The following is a 23,395-nucleotide window of genomic DNA, read 5'->3' as shown; positions in this document are numbered from 1 at the left end:
GGAGTAGCAGTTTACTCAGTTTCTCTGTGGACGGCTGCTGCCCAGACTGAGGTAAAGTAGCGGGCGCTTTTTCCATATTCAGTAATTATACAGCTTGTACTGCTAAGAGCCGCTCTCAAGGCTGATATCTAAACACAGGAAACAAGAGCGAGACCGAGCACAGACACACACAGACACACACAGACACACACACACACGCACACACGCACACACGCACAAACGCACACACGCACACACGCACACACACGGCTGCATGAAACAGACGGCTCCCATTTATTCTGCAAATCCTCCTGACTTGTACATCTTCAATATCTCCTCACCCTGAACTCAAATCAACCAGCACTGCCAGGAAGATAGAAAGAAGAAGAAGAAGAATGCACGTCATGTATGTTTGTGCCCCTGTGCCCTCTCACACACACACACACACACACACACACAGCCACACACACACACACACACACACACACACACACACACACACAAACACACACAGCTGCACACACCACTCATCCTGCACAGGTCCAGATTTTGGCAATGTGTCATGAATTCTGTATTCAGTGTACTTTCACACAGTCAGCATCCTAAATATAGCTGAGAGGCCCCTGGCTCGCTGCCCAGCCTCCTCGGAACGGTCAATAAGTGATCCTCCACCTCTCACTAACACTCAGCGTTTAACCTGCACAGCCACAATCATTAACCACGCCGGCTTACAAACGCTGGGGCTTTGCTTTCAATGATTCAGTGACATTAAGAGGAAGTTTACAGCAATTTCATGCCTATTTTAGAATCAGCACGTCTTTGTTTGGAGCCGTTTTTTTTTTCTTTCCTTTTTTTTTATCGCCAACCAGAACAAAGGAAAGTATATTAAACACAACTGTCGACATTCCAGGGAAGCTTATCTGCGCTCAATTTCCTCTTTAATGTGAAAACGCCAGGCGATATGAGGGCGGCCCTGCTCGCTGTTTGTTTGCCTTGTGGGTTGTTGTGTCTTGTAGCAGCCTTTTTTATCTGCTCCGGTTGACCATCCATCTCTATCTACGTCATATCTCTCTCTCTGCTTTTCTAATTCCAGAGAAGGACTAGTGAACGTCCTTCCTCTGCTACTGATGACAGACGCGGATAAGAGGGATTAAGGTCTGTGCGCTGCCTCCTTTTCTCATTTTACACCGTGTTGAAGAATGTGTGTTTTCCTGTTGGCCATATGGGTGAGTAATAGTACAACTGAAACACTGAATGATGTAACTACATGAGAGATGGGGACGGCGTGAATAATGATACTGGCACATCTGAATACTTTACATCCCAAGCATGCAAATATTTTCTCTTGAGACCGAAGATTTGACAGAATCTGGAGGGTTTGGGGAGATATTTGTTAAAGTCAGTTGCGATGTTTCACTCCTCGCTTATGTTCCTGACTGTAGTAGAAAACTGCTGAGCTGGCGTGTCTGCAGTCAATAAAGCAGCCGTGGTACCCAAGACAGATGCCTCAGGTATAGAATATCACCCAGTGTCTTAAAACCCGAGAAGCCTCCTTGCAAATACAATTATTCAACCATTGCAGGAGTTTGTGTGTTGACAGGCTATAAGCCCTTGTGTGTGAGAGTGCGCTGTGCTCAGGGCGACTGGATGAAACCCAGCGAGGAGGACAAAGAGGGAATGCAAGAGGTTAACTGGGGCAAGAGGGTCAGAAGTTGAAGCTGGGAATGTTTTCCCCAGCCTGGCCTTTCTTTGACACCAGCCTCTATGCCACACAGTCCCCAGGAACAGATGTGCCCACAGCCACCACCCTCCCTGTGCCGGCCCTAATACTGCTGAACATGAACACTCCTCCTGAGGGACGACACAACAGGACAGGAAGACAGAAGGCACTGGACATGGCAGCGGTGTCAACCCTGCTGCATGCAGAAGGGTCTCAGTGTGTGTGTGTGTGTGTGTGTGTGTGTGTGTGTGTGTGTGTGCGCAGTATAAAGCAGATCATTCCCACTTCTGTATCACTGATTTAATGAACCTTTCGTTATGCAGTATAATTGCATTCTCTCCATACGTCCCTTCTGTCAAAAACTATCCACACACTCCAGTAGATGTTCCACAGTAGGAACTTCAGGTCAAGTGGTGCAGCAGTTAAAGGGCTCCACAGCAGGCCTATCCCATTACATGGGCCAATAGGCGGCACACAGCACTCCTCTGTTCCCTAACCCATAGACCTAAACCTCTGCTGGACCTAAACACTCCGGGGTCGTGATGGAGGGGGCGGTGGTGTGGGCAGGGGTGGGTGAAGTTCAATGTTGGACACAGCAGGGAGGAAATCCTGTCTGAGACAAAGGTTGAGGGGTCACCGGGGGTAAGTTCCTATCCTAAATCCTTCTTTTGGGGATGTCAGTTGAGCTCTGACCTTGGCCTGGTCTTCCTGTAGATCACACAGGGGCCAGTGTCACACACACACACACACACACACACACACACACACACACACACACACACACACACACACACACACACACACAGAGGCTACAAGCTTGCAGAAACACATTTGAAGTTTTCTGAGTTTCAAACGCAGAAGTCCCACTGTGCCCCTTCATCAAAGATTTGAGCAGTCATCACCCAGAGAACATACAGTCACACAAACCATGTATGTAGGCAGCTTCTTGGCAGACAGGAGTTCATATCCATTTCTGTTGACAATCAATCTGGTTCACCAACATAAGAGCCTGGCTGTAATGTGGGCTGTAACAGGATCCGGAGAGCAGAAAATCAAAAGGGAAAGAGGGCGAGAGAGAGAGAGAGGGAGAGGGAGAGAGAGGGAGAGGGGGGGGGGTCTCTGCTCTGCTCTGCTCTGCTCTGTCTCCGATCAACTTGACATGTGCGACTTGCGTCTATGCTGCGTCTCCGTTGGAAACCGCACATGCCAATTTCAACAAACGGTGTTGTGAGGAGTGGCAGGCAGGAAGTGAGCGAGGCCGGCCAGAAGTGGAAAAAAGATGGATGACAAACTAACAGGCAGGGTGTATAAATGACTGTGCATAACAAATGAGAGCGTAACGCCACCGTGAGTTTAGCTCCCAGAAATGTAACCTGAGTCTCTGTGATCACGGCTCTGATTTAAAGCATAAACAGATTTTTTCTTTTAAGGAAATCCAAGCAAATTTCACTGTTCCACTGCATCATCCAGCAGAAACACACCATCGTACTAGAGGCCCCATCATGGTTCTCCTATTCCAGACTTACACTTCCCTCTGCTCTGGGTCTGGCTCTGGCTCTGGCTCTGGCTCTGGCTCAGGGGGCGAGCGAGCCTGCCCTGTGTTCATACTCTGAGGCCCACCAAATCCTTTGCTCCATACTCCTGATCCGGTGCCTCAACCTGACACACAGTATCAGGTTATGTAGCGTGTGTCTGAGTGTGTGCCTGAGTGAGCATATGTGTGTGTGTGTGTGTGTGTGTGTGTGTGTGTGTGTGTGTGTGTGTGTGTGTGTGTGTGTGTGTGTGAGCATATGTGTGTGTGTGTGTGTGTGTGTGTGTGTGTGTGTGTGTGTGTGTGTGTGCATGTCTGTGTGTGTGTGAGTATGAGTGTTAATACAGAATCATGTGTCAACTCCTGGAAACTTAAGGGGAAGAAAGGGACTGGAAGATGAAGTGAGGAGTGGGGGAGAGGAAGATACTGCCTCGAGAGAAGACAGGAAATGGAGAAAGTGAAAGACTGGAGAGGAGAAAAAGAGAGAAAGAAGAAGAATAGAATTATCGTAGGTATTTTAGATGGTCTCTTTCTCACTAAAAAAGTCAATAAAAGAGGACATTTGGCTCGTTTGTCTCCTCCTGATGAGGATTACTTTACAGTTTTACCTTTGGTGTTCACTTCAGCTCACTGAGAAACCATATGTGAAGGGAGGGCCCGTCTCTTTTTTCACTTTACTAGCGTGGGCTGAGAGAGAGGGAGCTCTAAAAATAAAACATATGTTTCTCCAGGTCTGTGGGAGCAGGGGGCCCCCAGCGTATTGTTTTGGGATATGGGGGAGGACAGGGAGGATCTGGTCCAGAGAGAGATACTGCAGAGTGGATACACACAGAGAGAACGAGGGAAGAGGGGGGGGAGGAGGACTGAAGCACTTTCAAGAACTCTCAAAATATGAAGTCGAGGTACAAACTGCAAACTGACTCGTAATGAACTGACACAGAAAAAGACAAGAAGTGAAGTCATGTCTGTTCAGTTGCACAAGACGTCTCAGGTTTGAGGTTTAACTTTATTGTCCATAAAGTGGAGTGCACACCAGCTGAAAAGTGGCGTCCGTGAGAGTTCAACCTCAAAGGGGTCAGAGTGGGGACAGAGCGCTCATGCATGGTGGAGAAACTGGACATGCCGCGTGTGTTTGTTGGAAAGCACTAAATCAACGCAGTGTATCCAAAGAGGTGAAGCGTGCAGTACAGTGTAGGAGCATTTTTGGTGAGGAATGAGTTAAAGCCAGCTGACTGTGATGTGTGGGGGGAGTTAGCACAGAGCAGAGAAGGGGAAATGAAGGGATATTAAGGGAGAAATAAGCATGAGTGCCGAGGGGGCTGGATGTATCACGTGTCTGGATTTAGCACAAGTTCTCCTGCCTCCTACTGCTGTATCTTTGTGGACTGTTCAGCAAAGTGGAAGAGGAAAGAGTGGGGGAGGAGAGCGAGCATGTGCACACGAGAAGAGCGAGAGAAAGAGGAGAAAAAGAAGAAGGAGAGAGAAGGAGAGAGCTAGAACCAAAACTTATCATGTGAGAGAGTTCCTTTGCCTCTTACCTATTAAAGTCACTCATATTCATTCGCACTAGATTACTCACTGAGCAGAAACCAAATCCCAAGCACATGAAATTAAGCAACATAAGCTCCATATGTTTGGCCTGTGGGAGGAAAGCAGTGCAGAACCTAGAAACTATCTGCTGCTGAGTGAAAACGTGAACCACTGGACCCACAGATTCAAAAGAGCCTCAGTCTTCTCTCACTTCTGATGAAGATGAAGTCTTTAAGTCAAACTGTGTGAACGTGCAACCTTTTTGGAATACTGCTATGGAAATCTGGGAAAAGCTGCAGTTTAGAATTATAGTGACATCATTGAAAATAATGAGGAAGAAAAAACACCTAAAAGAGCAACAAAATCACTACAAACTATAATTGGACGATCAGATTCAGGGTGAGATGTTGTAGTAGCTCTCCAAACCTTTTGATGCGTTCCATGGACCATGTTCTGAGGCTCTATAAGGGTCCATTCTATGGACTATGGGTCTCTATGGGTGTAGTGACCTAGTTGGATGCAGTTTAATTAGAATTATTATCAGAAATACACACAGTAGGACTTCAATAGAATCTGATTCGATTGAAGTCACTTTGCTACTTTGATTCTACTGATTACTAAATGATTCTACATCCACACTGAAAAACATAGGAGACAGTCAATAATGGTGTTAAACCATGAAATACCAAATATATTATAAAGTTTACACAAACTATAAATCAGTATTATAGATCCTTTCCACATCATGAGCTCGCTGCAAATCACTAATGAGCACAAGTCAAAGTGTAGGAGTTTTAGTGGAACATTGATTACTATCGTCTATCAAAAGCCGTGTGACGATCAGCCAGTGTGAGGGGGCGTGTCGTGTAGGAGTGTCATTCCGGGGAGTGTCACTAGCTCACCAATCACGAGCTAGATCAGCAGATTGGGGGCGGGGCCTGCGTCCCACTCCAGTCTGTCCCAGCTGTAGCACGCTTTTGTTCAAAACTCGCGAATCAGACGGAGGTGCGTTCACGGAGGTGAGCCATCTGCAGCAGCGCCAGTGTTTACACACAGCTGACCGCGGCACAGTCGCTCCAGTCACACACACTAGTCTCCTGTCTACGTGTTTAGCCTGCGCTGCACGTGTTGGAAGTGACGTTTCTTCGTGTTTTGCGTCTTTGGATCAACTTTATTCTTTCACTGGAGAGCAAAGGTGCCGCAAGTCTGGAACGAGTCTTCAGTCGGTGCTCCTCGGAGGGTGACTGCTGTTATGTACAGTGCACTCATTAGACAACACACACTTTGCGCCTAAAAGAGACCTTCTGCTGGCCCTTCATCCTCCTCCTCCTCTTCCTCGCTGGATCTCTATGGAGAGGCTGCCCCGTATGCTCTCACGCAGCGCCCGGAGTTACAGCACCGTGAATGTTGACTTCCCCGACCTGGATAGTCGTAGAGGACCCGCGTAACCTCATTTGAATGCCTTTACAAGCGGTTTGCTGGTTTCTGTGCTGCAGGCAGGGCTTCAGGTTGCTGGGACGGGACTATGGGGAGAAAGAGGAGGAAGAGTCTTTTGAATTGCGCAACAAGGAGGACTTGACTCCCAATGGACGGGTAAAGCTCCCCACCTGCAGCAAACACTTGTGCATAATGTGCTAGTTACACGCCTCACTCACATTCACACGTTCAATGTTTCTAAGTATAACATGTGTGCGAGCTTATGATGGATACTAGAATAACACCAATGACGTGTGTATATATAGTTATGATTTTACTTGTTTTAGTTTTGTGGAAATACACAGAATGTATGTTTTCAGTGCTTGATGTTGGAACCTGAAGGCATCATTACAAGTACCTCTGTTTATAAGGTGACCCATATTTTGATTCTAAGTAGCAGGTTGCAGTTGTTTGTAGGCATTTTGCGGAAATCATCAGTGTATTCTACCCATAATGCATCAAGTGTGATATTTACATTTGCATGACTACATTCTTGAGCAACATTGAGCAATCCTACACACTCTGATGCAAGCCTTCAAAACACAGCGTGTTGGAATTAAACTGATCCTGTGTGTTTGGCCTCTGTCCACTCCATTGCAAACAAGACTGTGGCCTTGTCTTCTCTGTAATGTTAGTCATCTGATCAGGCACAGAAAGTTCAGCATTGTCCACCCACTTGTGAGGGGGCATTGTTGCCTTGAATCGAGGTAGGCTGTCTCTGTCAGACCCAACGTACAGCTCTCTATGTACAGTCTGTGAGAAGGAGCCATCATGATTCCACCTTCAGATGCTTAGCAGTGCTGCACGCTTTGTAATTACATCAGATTACCCACTTTAAGGAGAATCCATTTGAGACCTTAGACATTTGACTACAATGAACACATTCATGTCAATCTGAATTGTTGGTCTGTGCTGCTAAGATATGGCATACACTCGGTAAAGCCTAGCTGGTGAATGTGATACCACCTGAAGCTGCTATACAAACTTGCTTATCTATCTGTTGGTCCTATTATATCCTTGCAACAAACCAGCACAGCACCATAGTGATTTGCATGAAAACGTTGGGAAGAGATAAGTCCTATCAGAAGTCTTAACAGAAGTCTAACTGTATTAGCTGTGTGTAGAGAGGTGTTGGTGTGTAGTACAGGTCTTCTTGGCAAACATGCCTGTCTTGATCATTATGCACCATCTGTCTGGCGGTGGTGGTCAGAGAAACCCAACCGAGCTCCATATCCACAATCGATACAAGTTCACAGGAACATGTCTCTGCGGAGAGCCTGATGGCCTTAATAAGTGAGTCACAGGGCTCTTCCTTTCCTGTAACTTTCCAGGCTCCTTTATTAAGGGATGAAACCTATTTTTGCAGTGCTGTGTTCCTAATGGTCATAGGGGTTCAGCGCTGGGTCACTGAGTGGCTAACGTGTCATGTGCAGCCTTCATGAGTTCTGTTTGATTGATGGATGGCACTCTTTGAGAATTTTGACCTGATGTAGAATTCTCAAAAGAATAATTCAAAGAGAGAGACAAAGAGAGTTGATGGTATAACCCTTAACTGTATGGTAGCCCAATGCTGATTTATCTGATGTGACTCTTAAATGCCTCTTTGTCTTCAAATCTGCTCTCTGGTCTACTTTGGTCTTATGTCACTGATTAGAGTCTTTGTTCTCGAGTTCATGTTTGTAAATATTAACAGACATTAACTGGATTGCCCTTAGCCACAAGAATAATGGTCTAGTCAGTGGTCTAGGTCTATAAGTCCTTCTCTGATCATTAGGTTACTTATGGCAAAAAACATCAAAAGCAAAAACCATCAAAGTGAGTGAGACGATTTACAGATATTCAACAACTAGTCGGTCAGTAAACTCCTCTTTTGGGCTAAACCATCCAATTTCAGTAAAATAAATCTACTCAGAAGCTCTGATTGTATTGATTACTGATTGCTGATTATATTATTGACATTGCCTGGTTCCTCTTTATCTGTGTCACTGGTTCATTCTGGCTATTGTAACATTAGTTCAGCCAATAATTAAGACCTCAGCTGCACCCCTACAAGCCAATACCATCAGTTGACCTACTCAATTTTCATGATGCTCTCTAGAGTCCTTCCTCAGAACATACAGACCTAGTTGACATTGTTTAGTTTTTCATGGTGTCAGTTGAGGGGGGTGGGGCAGAGGGGCAGAGATAATTCCCAGGGAAAGCCCCGCAGGGCCACGTTCCATCGTTTACCCAGAGACCTACATTACGTCCTGCACTTGACAAGCCACATTTTCAGACAGCAGGTCAGACCTCCCTGGGTGTATGTGTGTGTGTCTTCTGGGCTGCCTCAAATGCTGAAATACTCCATTTAGTCGGCCTCTGTCCAGCTCCTGCCAGAGATGACCGCAGTAACCCATAAGTCTGGTGTAGTCTCCCTCGCTTAGAGAGTCCAAAACCCTCACCACCATCTCCAGGGTTGTTTTCCAACATGGCGTGTAGCATCTGCAGCACCAAAGCCATAGGTGACACGCTGTCCCTTGCCAAAGTTCTTGTCACTGAGGTTGGAATCATGAGTCAGTGCTGACGTTTGTGCAGGCTTGGCCCTGGGAGCACAGGGCCGTGTCAGAACCTTTTGCCTGTATGTTTACAGTCCTCATTCAAAGAAACTGCTCTCCAACAGCTGCCTAAACAGTCACACAGAGCTGAATGCCTCCAGTGTTGGGACAGCAAGGCACTAATTTTAGGACAGGACATCCGTCATTCTCTCTTCTTTCCATCTTTCCAGTGAAATTTAATTCAGCTTTTTATGCAAAGTGAAGTCACTTCACCCCCCGAGCCTGCCATCATCAGGTGCCCAGGCACGGGCAGTTGTAAGTGTGCAGCGGAGCACCACAGCGCATCCTGTTACTCCAGACAAATGGGCAGTGTTTGGCTGCACACAGAGAGGTTCCCATTAACTGTCACTGCTGCCCTCTGTCTTCAGAGGTGTCACGGTACGTTGGTTTATATTTGGTTTCCGTTGCGTCCCTGCCTCACCACCTCCAGGCCACACATCTGGTCTTCAGGCCGACGCTGGCAGAGCCCAAGCATTTCCTCCTGGTTACTCAGCCTCCCAGGAGAGCAGAAGGAAGAGGGAAAGGAGAGAGAGAGAGAGGGGCGGAGGGGCAGGAGGGGGAGCGAGAGCGGAAGTCAGCCACGGAACGAACACATCACGGCATCTTTCCCTCTTTCCCTCCGTGCTCTGCTCCAGTCTGGAGTGATTCATCCGCTGCCCGTCCAAAGGGAAAGTTTTTGCCAGGACTGGGATTGCACGCTATCCTTGTTCCTCATCCCACAGCCCATTAACTCCATTGGAAAGCTATTTTTTTTCGTACATGGCTACGTTTTGCAAAGAATTCGGTAATACGCACGAATCATTAGTGTACCGATCCTTTTGTTTAATTTATTTCACGGAATTGCAGCTTTACAGTCATTGATGTGATTAGAATTGATTTGTCCTCTCAGTCTGTCTTTGCTGCCTGTCTGAATTTTCTTCCCCGGGCCTTTTGGCTTGGCTCAATCATTTATGGAAAACAAAACAGGGTAGAGTCTTGCCTCCACTTGGCCTCCATTCACAAATCACTTTCTGACACCATTCAGTTATTCTTGCATTTCTGGTTTGACATTGGCTGTAACTCTTCCAGAGTTAAACATCAATCCAAACTCATTACCCGAACCTTCATCTTTTCCTCATTTGCCTCGCAGCCCATCTGCTCGTAATATCACACACATTTTGCAGGGGGCTATAAATCTGCAGTTCGTGTTTTCTTTGTTATTTCGAGACGTCCAAAAAGAAGCAGTAGACTAGCTGTTTGCAGGGCAAGGCCTATACTTAGGCTAGTTTGCCCAGTAGTAAAGTGTGGTGTGTGTGAACTATGAGGGGCCCAGAGCTGACCTGGATAGTGTTTCAGGTAGGCCAACACCCCAAGCTGGGTTGGGGCAGCCACAGGAGCTGGCTCAAGGCTGTGGCTCGCAGAGACAACAAGTCAGGCCACGGGGACACACAACTCTGCCCTGCACACTAGGGAATCTGTCCAGATTGCACATAGGCGAGCTCTGATGTCGGATGGGGTTTTCCAAGGTCAGGTTGGGAATCTAGCGGCCAGAGGACTGTAAAAGGAAACATCCTCTCCCATCTTTCTGCTTAATGGGGGAGTCCTGCAATGAAAAGTTCATTGTTCAAGCCATGAAATGCGATTTGACTGGTCTGTCAGTGCTGGACCCTTTGGTACTCAATTTGAAATACCCTCTCCAATGTCCATACAAAGCTGGTGTGTGTGTGTGTGTGAGAGGTTTTATTTGACCTGAATAGCTGAGACTGTGCTCATCAAATCATTTATATATCATGGCTATACAATTATCAACTTTTTAATCCCCGAGTGGTCTTTCACGGTTTCCCTTGGTTTTCACAGGCTGAATGTCTGGGTAAGTTTAGTTGCCATGTAGTTTTTACGAGTGTCACTGTAAACGTCTGTGGAAGTTTAATTAATTTGCCTTTCGCTGTTAAATTGCGACACTGTAAACATGGAGAGCAGAGGCGAAGGCGACTGTGCCAGTTGATTGCATTCCCAAGAACACATCTAAATTTAGGTTAACAACCTTTTCAGAGAAACGACTTATCTGAATGGAAGTACTTTTGACGCAAGCTGGATGGGATATATTGAGTTTTTAATCACAAAAGATTCCTCTGTTCCTCCCTCCAGTATTATATGAGCCTGTTTTGCTCGCCATATTTCTCCCCACCAGCTCACGCTTGCAAGTGAAAGGCAAGCATTGCACGAACAGAGCAGCTATGTGCTGAGATGGCCAGGAATGGCTGCACGCTCTACTGTAACACAGCCGCTGAAGGCCAAGCACTGAGGGATCACTCCAACCTGTGGACCAGTGCTACACACACACACACACACACACACACACACACACACACACACACACACACACACACACACACACACACACACACACACACACACACACACACACACACACACACACACACACACACACACACACACACACACACACACACACACACACACACACACACACACACACACACACACACACACACACACACACACTCTGCTCTTGTTGCATTATCACCTATTTACCCAATTCTCTCTTTCTCTCTCTCTTTTGTTGACAGAGTCCAGCTGATGTGACCGTGTCTCAACCAACCCACATGGCAAATGGAAGAAATGGGTAAGCCACACACACACACACACACACACACACACATACACACACATACAATTTTAGGAACTTGTAGTTCCTTCTTTTGCTCATAAAGTTCCTCAGAGTGTTTGGGGATTTCTGTATTCATCTCCGGGCAGGAACTGGTGTAAGTACAGGCCAATCACTTTAGTTTTCACTTCCTCTGCAGTGAATGTTATCTCTTGTGCCAAGCCTCCACACATGCGCCTAATCTCACATGCTCACAAACTGTATGTCCACATTCAAGTGGCGCGCTGACAAGTCATCTGACATTTCTAACCTGCAGTGATAAAGTGGTGATTGCTGAGAGATTTGTAGCTCATTTTCATTTTGATTCGTTTTCACTTGTTAAAATATTTAGCGTTTCATTCTGGCCACTGGTGCTGCTGTCATAGTCATGGTTGGAGGCTGTCTGGGCCACTAATCGGTCATTTTGACTAAACTAAGGTCACATGCAATGACAAGGTAATGGCCCTCAAGCTTACAGGCTGGCAAATACAAATGTCAACCTGCTTGTGACAAGGAACCACTATGTGTCTAATGAATAAAGAAATTGAATGGTCATGTGGTTGACAAGTGAATACTATAGTGACAATGAAAAGGAGTGATTCATGGAGGGCTTGACCCAGACTATTAGTGCAGGGCTGTGATCTCAGACAGTGATGTAGCCAGGCTCTGCTGTACTCCATCTCTGGCATCATGCCCTCATCACCCCCCCCCCTTTCTTCCCTCAACCACAATCTCCACTGTACATCTGCCTTCTCATAGTCAGTGAGTCACAAAGCTGGACTTGTAGGACCACAGGCATGACACACACAGAAGAGGGTCTGCAACACAAAGGCAAAGGGGTTATGCTGGACATGCTGTTTCTTTAGGGTTTAGGGAAAGAAGAAAGGGATGAAGTGAGGAGGGAAAGGCAAGCAAACTGGACTGAGTGACTCATTTCTACATCAGCAACACTCCCAGAAAAGGTGTGGTTGGTGTGTGTGTCACTTTTGCAGAATAGTGTAGGTGGCCTCAGGCCACATGGCATAATTTACCGCTGGTTTTGAAGGGAGTGTGTTGAAAGCCCGGCTGTAATCATCACACTGCATGCTGAGATTAGAGAGCATAGTGCTTGGTCATTACCTGGTCAATGACTGGACACACCCAGACCTTCGGCTGTATAAAAGGAAGCCTGGCTTTGCTATGTCAGGGCATTGTGGTGCCACAAGCATTTACTGCCGGTCTCACATAACAGCCAGGACTCTGCTTTACTTTGTGCCCTTATTGAATTATTGTGTTGATCTAGCTAGAAGGTTCTCATTAATCTCAATTATTAGTTTGAATAATGGTTCAGATGTGATGGTGATGAATTGGGGGGGGGGGGCGGCTGGGGCTCAGATAATTTGTCATGCTATAGGCTTGATGTGGTTGGGGGGGGATAAAGGCCAGTTTCTGTCAACATGGCTGGTATGTAGTGTTGGTCCAAAGCATTTGAGCTAGTGGAGGCTGAAGGCTGCAGTTTGCTCCATACGACACACCGGGAAAGGTGGTGACCCCCCGCAACACCAGCCAATTCATGGGGCCTGGGCACAACAACATTGGTAATTCTCAGACCCCTCCACCATTTCTATCATGAAATGCGTCGATATGACAAAGACACTTCGTCATACCCGCTTTTACAGGGTTGGAAGCTTGAAGGTACACGGCCTAATTGTTGCTATAAAGCCACACGCAAATATGCTCACACAAACCACTTACACACACACGGACCCTGGCAGTCCAACTGCAGTCTGCCAGTGTGTATCCTGGTCCAGGTGGTGCGACCGTTTACCAGGAATCGTACCAGGGACCTTTATCCCACCTGTGTCTCTCTGACTGTGGGCAACATCGGGCTTATCTGTCTCTCTCTCTCTCTCTCTCTCTGTGTGTGTGTGTGTGTGTGTGTGTGTGTGTGTGTGTGTGTGTGTGTGTGTGTGTGTGTGTGTGTGTGTGTGTGTGTGTGTGTGTGTGTGTGTGTGTGTGTGTGTGTGTGTGTGTGTGTGTGTGTGTGTGTGTGTGTGTGTGTGTGTGTGTGTGTGTGTGTGTGTGTGTGTGTGTGTGGGGCAGGCAGATAGGACCAGGTCTTCTGTCTGTCCCTCTGGGTGCAGCTCGCTCCCTCCCACTGTGCTCATACTCAGATCTCTTACATCATCACTATTTTTTTCATGCCCACTTTCGTCTTGCCGGAGTTTCTTTTCAGTACCCGGCACAGGTCAGGGTACACGCTGTACCAGGACAGGGGACACTTGAGGGCTTCTCCATTTCTCTCTGCCACCATTTATTCCATCTGTCTTCTCATTAGCAAACACACACACACACACACCCTCTTTGGCAACTTTTGTCCGCCTGTCTGACAAAAATTAGACATTTCTGCTGTGTGTTGTAACACTGTAATGACTGAAAGAAACCGCTGTTTTCCGAATGAATTCTGTGCATGTGTGTGTGTGTGTGTGTGTGTGTGTGTGTGTGTGTGCGCCTGTGTGTTTATGTGTGAGGGACAAGTTGTGTATGCATGTGGTCGTTTGCATGAAAAGCTTAGAAGTGGCCTCTGGTAATTACCGGAGTGTCTGTCTGCCCGTCTGTCAACCATCCGACCATCACAGACCGGCTGTGTCTACGTCAGCGAGCGTTTCACCATCAGAGTGACTCTTCTCGCCGATCACACACCCTCTCCTCCAGTCACAAACTCAGACTTCCTGTCACACACACCCACCCCCCCTTTCTCAAAACACAACTTTTTTTCTCTCTCCCCCTCTGCCGAGTCCAGAATTCCTTGGCAGTGGTCTTGAGTAAACAGCGTATTTATAGGCCCAGTCTTAATCACCACATTCCCATTTTCCCACCAACCCAGCATCAGTCAGAGGCCCATGCGCCGTGGGGGAGGGGATCCGGATCGGAGCGGAGAGAGAGAGAGAGAGAGAGAGAGAAGCTGAGATTGCTCTGTGCTGCGATCCGGTGTGTTTTATGGAAGTTTTCCTCGGATAGCTGCGCTTATCTTCCCCGGAAGTTGTATGATGTGCATGCGTAATGTATAATATGAGCTGCGATGGAGCCGGAGACAAAATAAATCTGCTCACGGATCAACTGTACTTGTTGTTTTGGACAGGAGGACCCGTGTTTTAGTCCTGGAATCGCATCTCCAGCAGGGGTTGACACTGGGGTCATCCAGGCCCGCTAGCAAGGACGTTTGCGATCTTTAATTAGCATCTCGCCGTTTTGATTAGACCCGGAACTGAAATCAATGACTCATCTCTTCGGCAGCTCCCACCCGTCAGACAGACACAAACTAATCAACACGTAGTGCTGCCGGGATTTGTCACCAGAATAATGCCTGCGTATAAATGCTGCTACACAAGTACTGATGTTATTATTTTGTTTCGGAATGAGAATTTAGGCTGTATTGTTGGAGAAAACACTTATTAGATAAACATTGACCTTTTAATGAGCCTGTGTGTGTGTGTGTGTGTGTGTGTGTGTGTGTGTGTGTGTGTGTGTGTGTGTGTGTGTGTGTGTGTGTGTGTGTGTGTGTGTGTGTGTGTGTGTGTGTGTGTGTGTGTGTGTGTGTGTGTGTGTGTGTGTGTGTGTGTGTGTGTGTGTGTGTGTGTGTGTGTGTGTGTGTGTGTGTGTGTGTGTGTGTGGAGCTCTTTGTCTCCTCGTTTACACTCGGGTCTCATCTTTGCACCTTCTTGGCTTCACCACAGTATCTTTATATAAAAAGACTCTCCTCCTTTGTGGAGGCTAGAGGGCAGTTGCACTTACATAACCACCCAGGAGGTGAACGCAGGCTCTAAATACATTACTGAATCAGATTTATGGGGCCGTATAGGCGAGCGTATTTTGTGTCCCGTTGCTGCTCTCTCATATCCTGTTTCTCTTCTCTGGCTCCCATCAGCTCCTTCCATGCCACTTGGTTTGGTTCCAACCTGTTATTATTTGCTGTGCCTAGGCCTACCATGTTTTCCTCTTCATGTGTGTAAACAGAGAATTCAAAAGGTGTTTTCCATGAACGTACTCGTATGTTGACCTGATAACATTTGTTGGTTACAGTTGTATAGTGTGACAGTAAAGAGACGCTCGGCCTCTGTTCTCCCTCTGCAGTGGCTAACATGTAGTCTGTTAAAGGAAAGCAAAGGAGAGAAGTGTGTGTGTGTGTGTGTAGATGTGCACTCGCTCCGTTCTCCATGCTGTCTAATCCCCATGTCAAATTGTTTCCTGCACTCCACAGGAAGTTGCCCACTTCTGGGAATGTGGGGGCGACAGTGTGTGGTGGTGGGGGGCTGAGGGCTGAATGGAGGTGGGGCGGGCGGGGGGAGTCGGGCTGCTGGACAGCTGTGCAGATCTAAAGCCCCCACATCTTAGGGTTTACTGCAGAAGATGAAACTTGTGTGAACCACTGTTCCTCCATGTTTCTGTTTGAACTCCACAGATTGAAGATCATTTAGAATTGAGAGGCTGTAAGTGCATGTAATGATGGGATCAGAGAGGAGGCCATGGATTGGACTGTCCAGCATGGAAGATTCACACAATTCACGATCCCGCTGACTCTGCAAAGTCAATAATCTGCTCTATAATTAGGTCAGCTGTTTATGTAAACTTTGATAATCCAGCATGTTAGTTTATGTGTTAGTAGTTCATATTAAAGGAACCATCCTGGATCCAAATATGAACAAAAGGGTTTCTCCTCTACATATCTCTAAACACTAGACCATTAAGTCTTTTTAAATGTTTGTTTACTTCATAAACATTTACCATAAAGCAGCTTTACCTACAGTTGCAGCTACGCTTGGTTAAGAAAACTCTTAGTGAACTCTTCATTGTGTTGTCCGTCTGCGGTCGTTCATTGAATTTCTGATCCCTGGTGCTTTTACAAACCGCTCCAGACGTTGGATTGTAAATATCAGGCATAATTGATATGATCAGGGCGGCTTTGAAGACTAAATCTCCAAACCGTTTACCTTACCAGATAATTAGTGTGTCGTTTGTCCCTAACCACAGGGGTTTCCCCTCGCCATGCTAGGTGCCGTTAAGTACAGTGTAATCATCGCTATTATCTTCTAGTGTGTCACCAGCCTTAGATTCGTCAGACCGCCGATACTTTAGCACATCCCATCAAGCTTCCCCTGAACCATTATCCAACCCTCGTATGTTCCCTGTTACACTCTTGACTCCCTGACCCCCTGTCCAGCGTGGGAGAAGTCCTCGCATCGCCTTGTTTACGGACACTCCAGCTTTAAACAGTCTCTGAAAGTAAAAGACGCTTTAACATCACTGATCTTCTCATGATCTTTTAAATCTTATCATACTATAATCCGAGTTGTTTGTTTGTACTTGCCGTCGCTATCTCTTTCGTCATCACGGGACGGATCAGCTTTGAATTGGGTCAGCGTATGCGCTCCTATCCAGGGAATGCAATTGTTGATATTTCACATCAGTTCAGACAAGTGGCCTCCAAGCTTCCTCTTGGCTTCTTTGGTTTTCCAGCACTTCCTCCTGGGCCTCATGATATTCATGTGCAGAGCTCATGAAGCAACCACTCTATGGTTGGTGGTGAATGTTGTTGCGCATGGAAAGGGATCACCACACACAACGCAGAAATTACACAGCAATCACCTGTGTGTTATTCGTAGGTAGACTTTGTAATCCTTCCTTTGTCCGCCCTCTCACAAAGAGACACAAATAGCGACAGAAATCGTCAAAGTTCTATGGTGGCGTTTGAATTGAAGGTCAAGTTACTTTGTGCAGCTAAAGGGCAGAACTTTGCTCCGTTTCCTTCTTCATTCCCCCCTCCCTCTCTGCACGACCCGGGAGAGGCACCGGAGTTGAGGGGCGAAAGTATTTCAGGTTGAAAACAGGGAGAGACCAGTTAGGGCCTTTAGAGAAACTGCCCTCTGTCTGTGTTGGCGGTCTGGCTTAATGCCCAGATTACTTAGAAATCTGCACGCACTGGAGCTAAGTTTGAGTTTGAACTCCAAGAATGTTCTTCCATGAACTGTAAAATTCAAACTCACCCCTGCTAGTTCAAATCCGGCTGCTGGCTGCATCAACTGTTCATAAATTCAGTCTCGCCTTAGTTATCTCACCGTAGTGTATCGGAAGAGATTTACACTTTCTTCTCAACTAAATTTGAGGAGATTGCACTGTTGTTACTAAATATTCATATGTACCAGGTGCAACGTGTTCCCTTTTGCACTGATGACCTGTGACCAAAGAGATAAAAGCATGATCAGGCTCAGATTAGAGGCATTTGCACACCTGCTTTAGTCTGTCTAGTTATGCAAGGGTACGATTGGTACGGTTCGAGGAATTGGTTTCTGGCCATCAGTGTGCACACCAGGATATATTTTCCAGTCATGCAGTCATTTTCCATAGATCAAATGCCCGTCTGGTTTGGCCCACATATAGGCAAAGTCCCCCCGGCCGCCTGCACGTCTCTGTTATGCAGCAGAGGATAGTAACGACCTTAAATGAGGGACGCTCTCACACTTCTTGGTTTATTTTAATGCCTTTTTAAAAGGAGTTATGTGGATGCAGGAGCTGTTTGGAGTTCCTCGTTGGGTCTTGCATGCGATCAGGCTTAGATAAACAGCCAGGCTGAGTATAACGTGACCCGACCCTGATCCTCTGTTTTCTTTTGATTCCCAGGTCATTTTCCTAATTTAGAGACCGATGTCACTTCACTCAGATCTGCCTCTGCAAATGCAATACATGTCGTATAAGGTACCAGCTGTGTCTGCACGTACACGGGAGGCTGCTGGAAGAAGTAATGAAACGGGGGTCAACACAGATCAATTGCGATATAGATAAGATCGGGTCAGCGCAGAGTGAAAGGGAAGGAAATGGCTTCTCCAGTCATGTAAGCCGAGTCGGCGCAGATGAGGCTATATTCAGACTTCATTGATTATTGCCGGCTTCCCGTGAGGAGGAACCTTCTCGAATTATCAGATCAATAGCGGCATAAATCAGCTGACAGAGGAAAAGGTAACCAGAGGCCAGAGGGAGGAGGAGAAGGAGGGGGCGGCCTGCTTCATTTCCTGAGTCGTGATCCCGGGAGGAAAACAGGAAGGAAGGAGGGCTTTGTCACTCTCAGCTCACAGGCTCGTTAGTCGAGGAAATAGAGAAAATAAACGAGTAATTAGATAAACAAATGACTTGAGATAAACCCTCTAAACAATGTAATGGGCTGGAAATGGACCTTGGCCTCCGATAACGAGGTCTGAGTTTGTCCACAGCGTTGCCGAGCAGATGTGGACTGTATGAGGTGATTGGTGAAGGCGTGATCGTGAGGCGAAAGGAGGAACAGCGGTTCAGCAGATTTACAGATGTTTTAAACGTCGGCGGCGTAACGAGCCAAAGCCGTGCGACCTCTTGAACCCTCCTCCGTCTCCCTCTGAGTGGCGTGAGCTGGCTGCGAGTCAGGCCGGCGTCGCTCTGTCACGTTTATTTTCAGTCGCTCTCTCCCTCGCCTGCCCGCCCGCTCGGCTCGCCAACCAAAGTGATAAAAGGGAGACGAGCTGTCCACAGTGGCGCGGTATGTATGGGTGCGTGCGTATATGTGTGTGTGTGCGTGTGTGTATGTGTGCTGGCGTGCTGCTAGGGAGAGAAACGTTAGGGAGAAATGCTGAGGACAGATATTCATGGCACTTCTTCCCCCCCCTGCCCGGTATTGGAGGGGCTTGTTGTTGGTGCGGTGACGTCACGTGATGGTGGTGTCTCTGGGCCAGTTAGCTCTCTAATGGGAGGGAACGGATGGGGCGAGAGGGACTGGAGAAGTTGTTGTTGGTTGTTGGTGTCTTTCTTTTTCACACTGTGTTTGTCGTCCCGCACACAGGCACACCGTCCCAGGGGTCTCTGCGGAGATGAAGAGTCTGATCATTGAGAAGAATAAGATGGGCCTGGAGGAAGAACCTGAATTGCTGGTCAAAGGTAAGTCAACATGCACATGCACATGCACATGCGCACACACACACAGACACACATTGTTTTGTATTTGTTTGAACGCATCAGTCAGAGGTTTGGTCGCCTTCTTCTCTCTTCTGCTTTCACACGTCTGTGCTGTGTTGTGTTGTCAAACTGCAGCCAGGCTCTCTCTGACCACATGTGGTCCACAGCTGCTCCTGCTAGCCCCCCCACCCCCCATGTCAGGATGGCTACTGGCATTAGCAGCACTGTCTTACGTGTCTCTGTGCTTTTGAGGAATGACCTCACTGGCTATTCCTGTGTGATTTTATTTACTTATTTATCTAATTCCCTTGTGCCAACGCCTAGATAGCTTACCTCCAGTTTGGATTGGTGACAGTGTGATTGCCTAATTCTGACACCCAGTTACCATGCACCCTTGGGTAGCAACCCCACCCCCCGCTGTTGGAAGACGATCTCTCCCTCTAACACAGATTACAGCTTCTTCCCGCCGGCCCAATGCTTACATCGTCGCTTAGGGCTTCAACTTCACCATCACACCCACCTACATTACTCCAGCCGCCACAACAGCCGGTCTCCTCCAGGCATCAGATAATCCACCTCCCTGTCTCTCTGTGTGGTGGATATGTTTCCAGAACGCCTCCATTAGGGCCTTTCCTCTTGTTTGGCGGGGTTTTGTCATCAGGATGGCCCGAGGCGACGGGGGGGTGAATGTTGCGAACTAAAATAGGCCACTATCACTGCAGCGTGAGGCCTAACGGGGTTGGAGGATGAATTCTGAAGCCCACAGGCACGGCGTGGCAATCCAGACAGATATTGACATTGGTGTATTGACATATCTTTGTTGATTTACTGTTAAAACGAACAGCTCCTCACATGATCCCGATGCTCTCATGCGCCACCAAAGCCCCTCAGACGTCTGATACGTCTTTGTTTTCATTCCTATTATATCTGATGTCTGTTTCTGCTACTAATGATATGCCAAATATAGCTTTACACACATCAGTCAACACAATATTAATACATGCTGTCGTCGCGATAATTTATGTCGGACTTTTGTTTTTGTTTGTGCAAGTGAACCGGAGCCACTTTTAGCCGTGGCTTCATGAGCTGACACCAGCGTAGAAAAGGGGGATTGTTTACCTGCAGTGTAATGCTTTAATTTTAGTGACGCTCCTGAATCCTTTGGTTAAATATAAGCAGTTGTTGGCCTGCAGGACTGTTTTAACCCGGCAGGTTTCATAGACACAGTTTAGAATCAAACTTCGGAGTGAAACGTGAGGATGTTGCGTAATCTATCTCCGAAATGCTGTATGTATGCGTTTTTGTCCAAAGTGTTGCTTCTTCCACGGAACAGGCGTGTTGCGTTCAGCTGAGTGACAGCAGACCTGCAGTAAGAAGATGGAAATGCACAGAGAGAGATTGTTTGCTCAATCTGTGTTTGAGGGGGCAGGGCGCTCGGGGGGTCGGAGGTCACAAATGAAACAAATTAAGGGCGAGCCGTGGCCCTCGGGGGAGACATTAGCAGGCAAGAGAGATGGGATCCAGATGGAGGAGCATGGGAGGGGTATGCAGGGGGTCGCAGGACTCTGCTGCTCCTTCTCTGTCTTTCTGTCTCTTACTTTTTCTTATCTCACCGGCTAAAAGTTCCCATAAAGAATCGACTCTGCAGACATCCTGTGTCTGTGTCTGTGTCGGGGCGTCGATGGAGCACACATGCCCTTGTCTCTGTGTCTCTCCTCCATCCCACATTCAGTCTGTCAGCAAGTTCAGCCCGTCTTACCTCATGGGTTTTATTTATCCATCTCACATTGTGTTTTGATGCTGCTTCCCTCTGATGTGGTGTTAAGTACCTCCAGGGGTTTTGCTTTGGGCTATATTAGGAGGGTTTATGGTGGGTTTAGGCCTCCCACTTATATCATATGGACACATTCATAACGGGAAACATAGCCAGAGGCAGAGCCGTAACCCCCCCCACCCCCTCTCTCTCCCTCTGTCTCCTTATTTTGGAGTAACGGATGCAGTGGAGGTTTTAAGCCATGAAGCTGCCTGGGAAAAACCACTTTGAGGTGAAGACGAATATGGGAATAGAGGCAAAATGGGGGGGGGGGATGAAAGTAAACATAAGGAGAGAGTGACAGGGCAGAGGGCCGGAAGACGCAGGCGAAGTGAGCGCTGGCTGACAGGTGGCAGGCAGCTTGCTCACCACAGAGGAAGCCGTGATGCTGGCTTGGCGTCATACCCGCTTTCACAGGGTTGGAAGCTTGAAGGTACACGGCCTAATTGTTGCTATAAAGCCACACACAAATATGCTCACACAAACCACTTACACACACATGGACCCTGCCAGTCCAACTGCAGCCTGCCAGAGTGTATCCTGGTCCAGGTGGTGCGACCGTTTACCAGGAATCGTACCAGGGACCTTTATCCCACCTGTGTCTCTGTCTGTGGGCAACATCGGGCTTATCTGTCTCTCTCTCTCTCTCTCTCTCTCTCTCTGTGTGTGTGTGTGTGTGTGTGTGTGTGTGTGTGTGTGTGTGTGTGTGTGTGTGTGTGTGTGTGTGTGTGTGTGTGTGTGTGTGTGTGTGTGTGTGTGTGTGTGTGTGTGTGTGTGTGTGTGTGTGTGTGTGTGTGTGTGTGTGTGTGTGTGTGTGTGTTTAAACTGAGCACTGAGTCTGGAGCAGCACTGGTCTAGTAGCTCCAGACTTATTAGTTTTAGATAAAAACGACTGACACCAGATTTTTGCACATTCCCGTTGTCATATAGACTTTATGTGTGCTCATTTGCAGGGTGGCTGTTGCGGGAGGTACGCGGCAGCTGGATCAAGCAGCGCCGGTACTGGTTCGTGCTGAGTCAGGACTCCCTGGACTACTACAGCGGCCCAGAGAAAGGAGCCCGCAGACTGGGAACGCTGGTCCTCACCAACCTCTGCTCCGTCATCTGGCCAGATAAGCAGACCTACAAGGAGACGGGTGAGCGAGACGCACAGACGGGCCGACACACAGTGACTCGTGTTCATGTATACACGCCTGTAAAGCCTGTAGAGACCTAATGTGGTGCCGTGATTAAATCGTTTCAAAGGCAAGTTGTTTTGGGGTTTTCGGAGACTGAAGACAGGGAGAGAGAGAGCTTGTGGTCCTCTTTGCCTCCCTAAGAGTGTTGAGTTTCTGAGTAAGTTTGGGAAACCCCAGCTGTGTTTTTTCCCAAAGGTTCGTCTAGAAAAACCTCACATTTAAGCAATCAAAGGGGGAGGAAGGGGGATGAAAGGGACTACCGAGACTGAAACAAGAGACGGAGAGAATAAAGAGGAAAGTGCACAGGAAGAGACGCGGGGATGACTCGTCCGTTCTGAGTCTCGGTGTTACTCAAACACGCTGCCCTGTCTGTGCCACTCAGACGACGGGGAGGATTCTGCCCTTGAGACTTCACCGAAAAACCACTTTAAAATGTCCAAACCATTGTACAGACACAAACCCAAATATAGTGCATGTAAGTTAATATGCAGAGGGACTTTTCTGGACAGAAGTGTGCTTTTGTTTCACTACTGAATAGCCATGTGTTCCTGTCACATAAGAATGGTACGATACAGTTACTTCCTCTGTGTTTCTGATTCCCATGACATACTAGTTCCTTATCGGTGTGCAGGGTTCTGTTAACCCTTTGCCAGCGATTGAACCAAATGTAATGATTCTCAGTAGCATCCAAACAAATAGGTCACTGACGATGTTTCTGCAGCATTGTGGGTGATATTCAGCATTCTTATCCGGGGCCGCCACGTCAATATCTCAATCAAACCACTTCATTTAGCGTTGTTAGACCCTATTCGTGCAGGAATCATGCCAAGTCACGTAACAGGAAAGCCCGATGACAGTATGTATGTCTAATACTTCCTCTGCAGAAGAAGGAAGCGTGCTATGTAACACTTTTATCACAGGTTGTTTCTGTTGAGACTCGCCGAGGGGTTTTAACACTTGTGCCCTTAGTC

General features: G+C 47.4%; 1 protein-coding gene across 1 annotated transcript in view; it reads left to right on the top strand.

The window, feature by feature from the left end:
• The first annotated feature begins 5,503 nt into the window (after nt 1–5,503).
• Nucleotides 5,504–23,395, top strand: part of plekhh3 (pleckstrin homology, MyTH4 and FERM domain containing H3) — a 30,551-nt gene continuing 12,659 nt past the window's right edge. The window contains exons 1-4 of the mRNA XM_076143990.1: nt 5,504–6,353; nt 11,401–11,456; nt 19,321–19,415; nt 22,200–22,382. Of these exons, the coding sequence (XP_076000105.1) occupies nt 6,219–6,353; nt 11,401–11,456; nt 19,321–19,415; nt 22,200–22,382 (469 nt within the window). The 5' untranslated portion in view covers nt 5,504–6,218. The remainder of the gene's footprint in view (nt 6,354–11,400; nt 11,457–19,320; nt 19,416–22,199; nt 22,383–23,395) is intronic.

Source organism: Genypterus blacodes, unplaced genomic scaffold (genome assembly GCF_046128005.1).
Source record: "Genypterus blacodes isolate CSIRO-AG114 ecotype Tasmania unplaced genomic scaffold, CSIRO-AGI_Gbla_v1 ptg000028l_1, whole genome shotgun sequence".
Classification (NCBI taxonomy): domain Eukaryota; kingdom Metazoa; phylum Chordata; class Actinopteri; order Ophidiiformes; family Ophidiidae; genus Genypterus; species Genypterus blacodes.
This window is presented reverse-complemented; position numbering and strand designations above follow the sequence as displayed.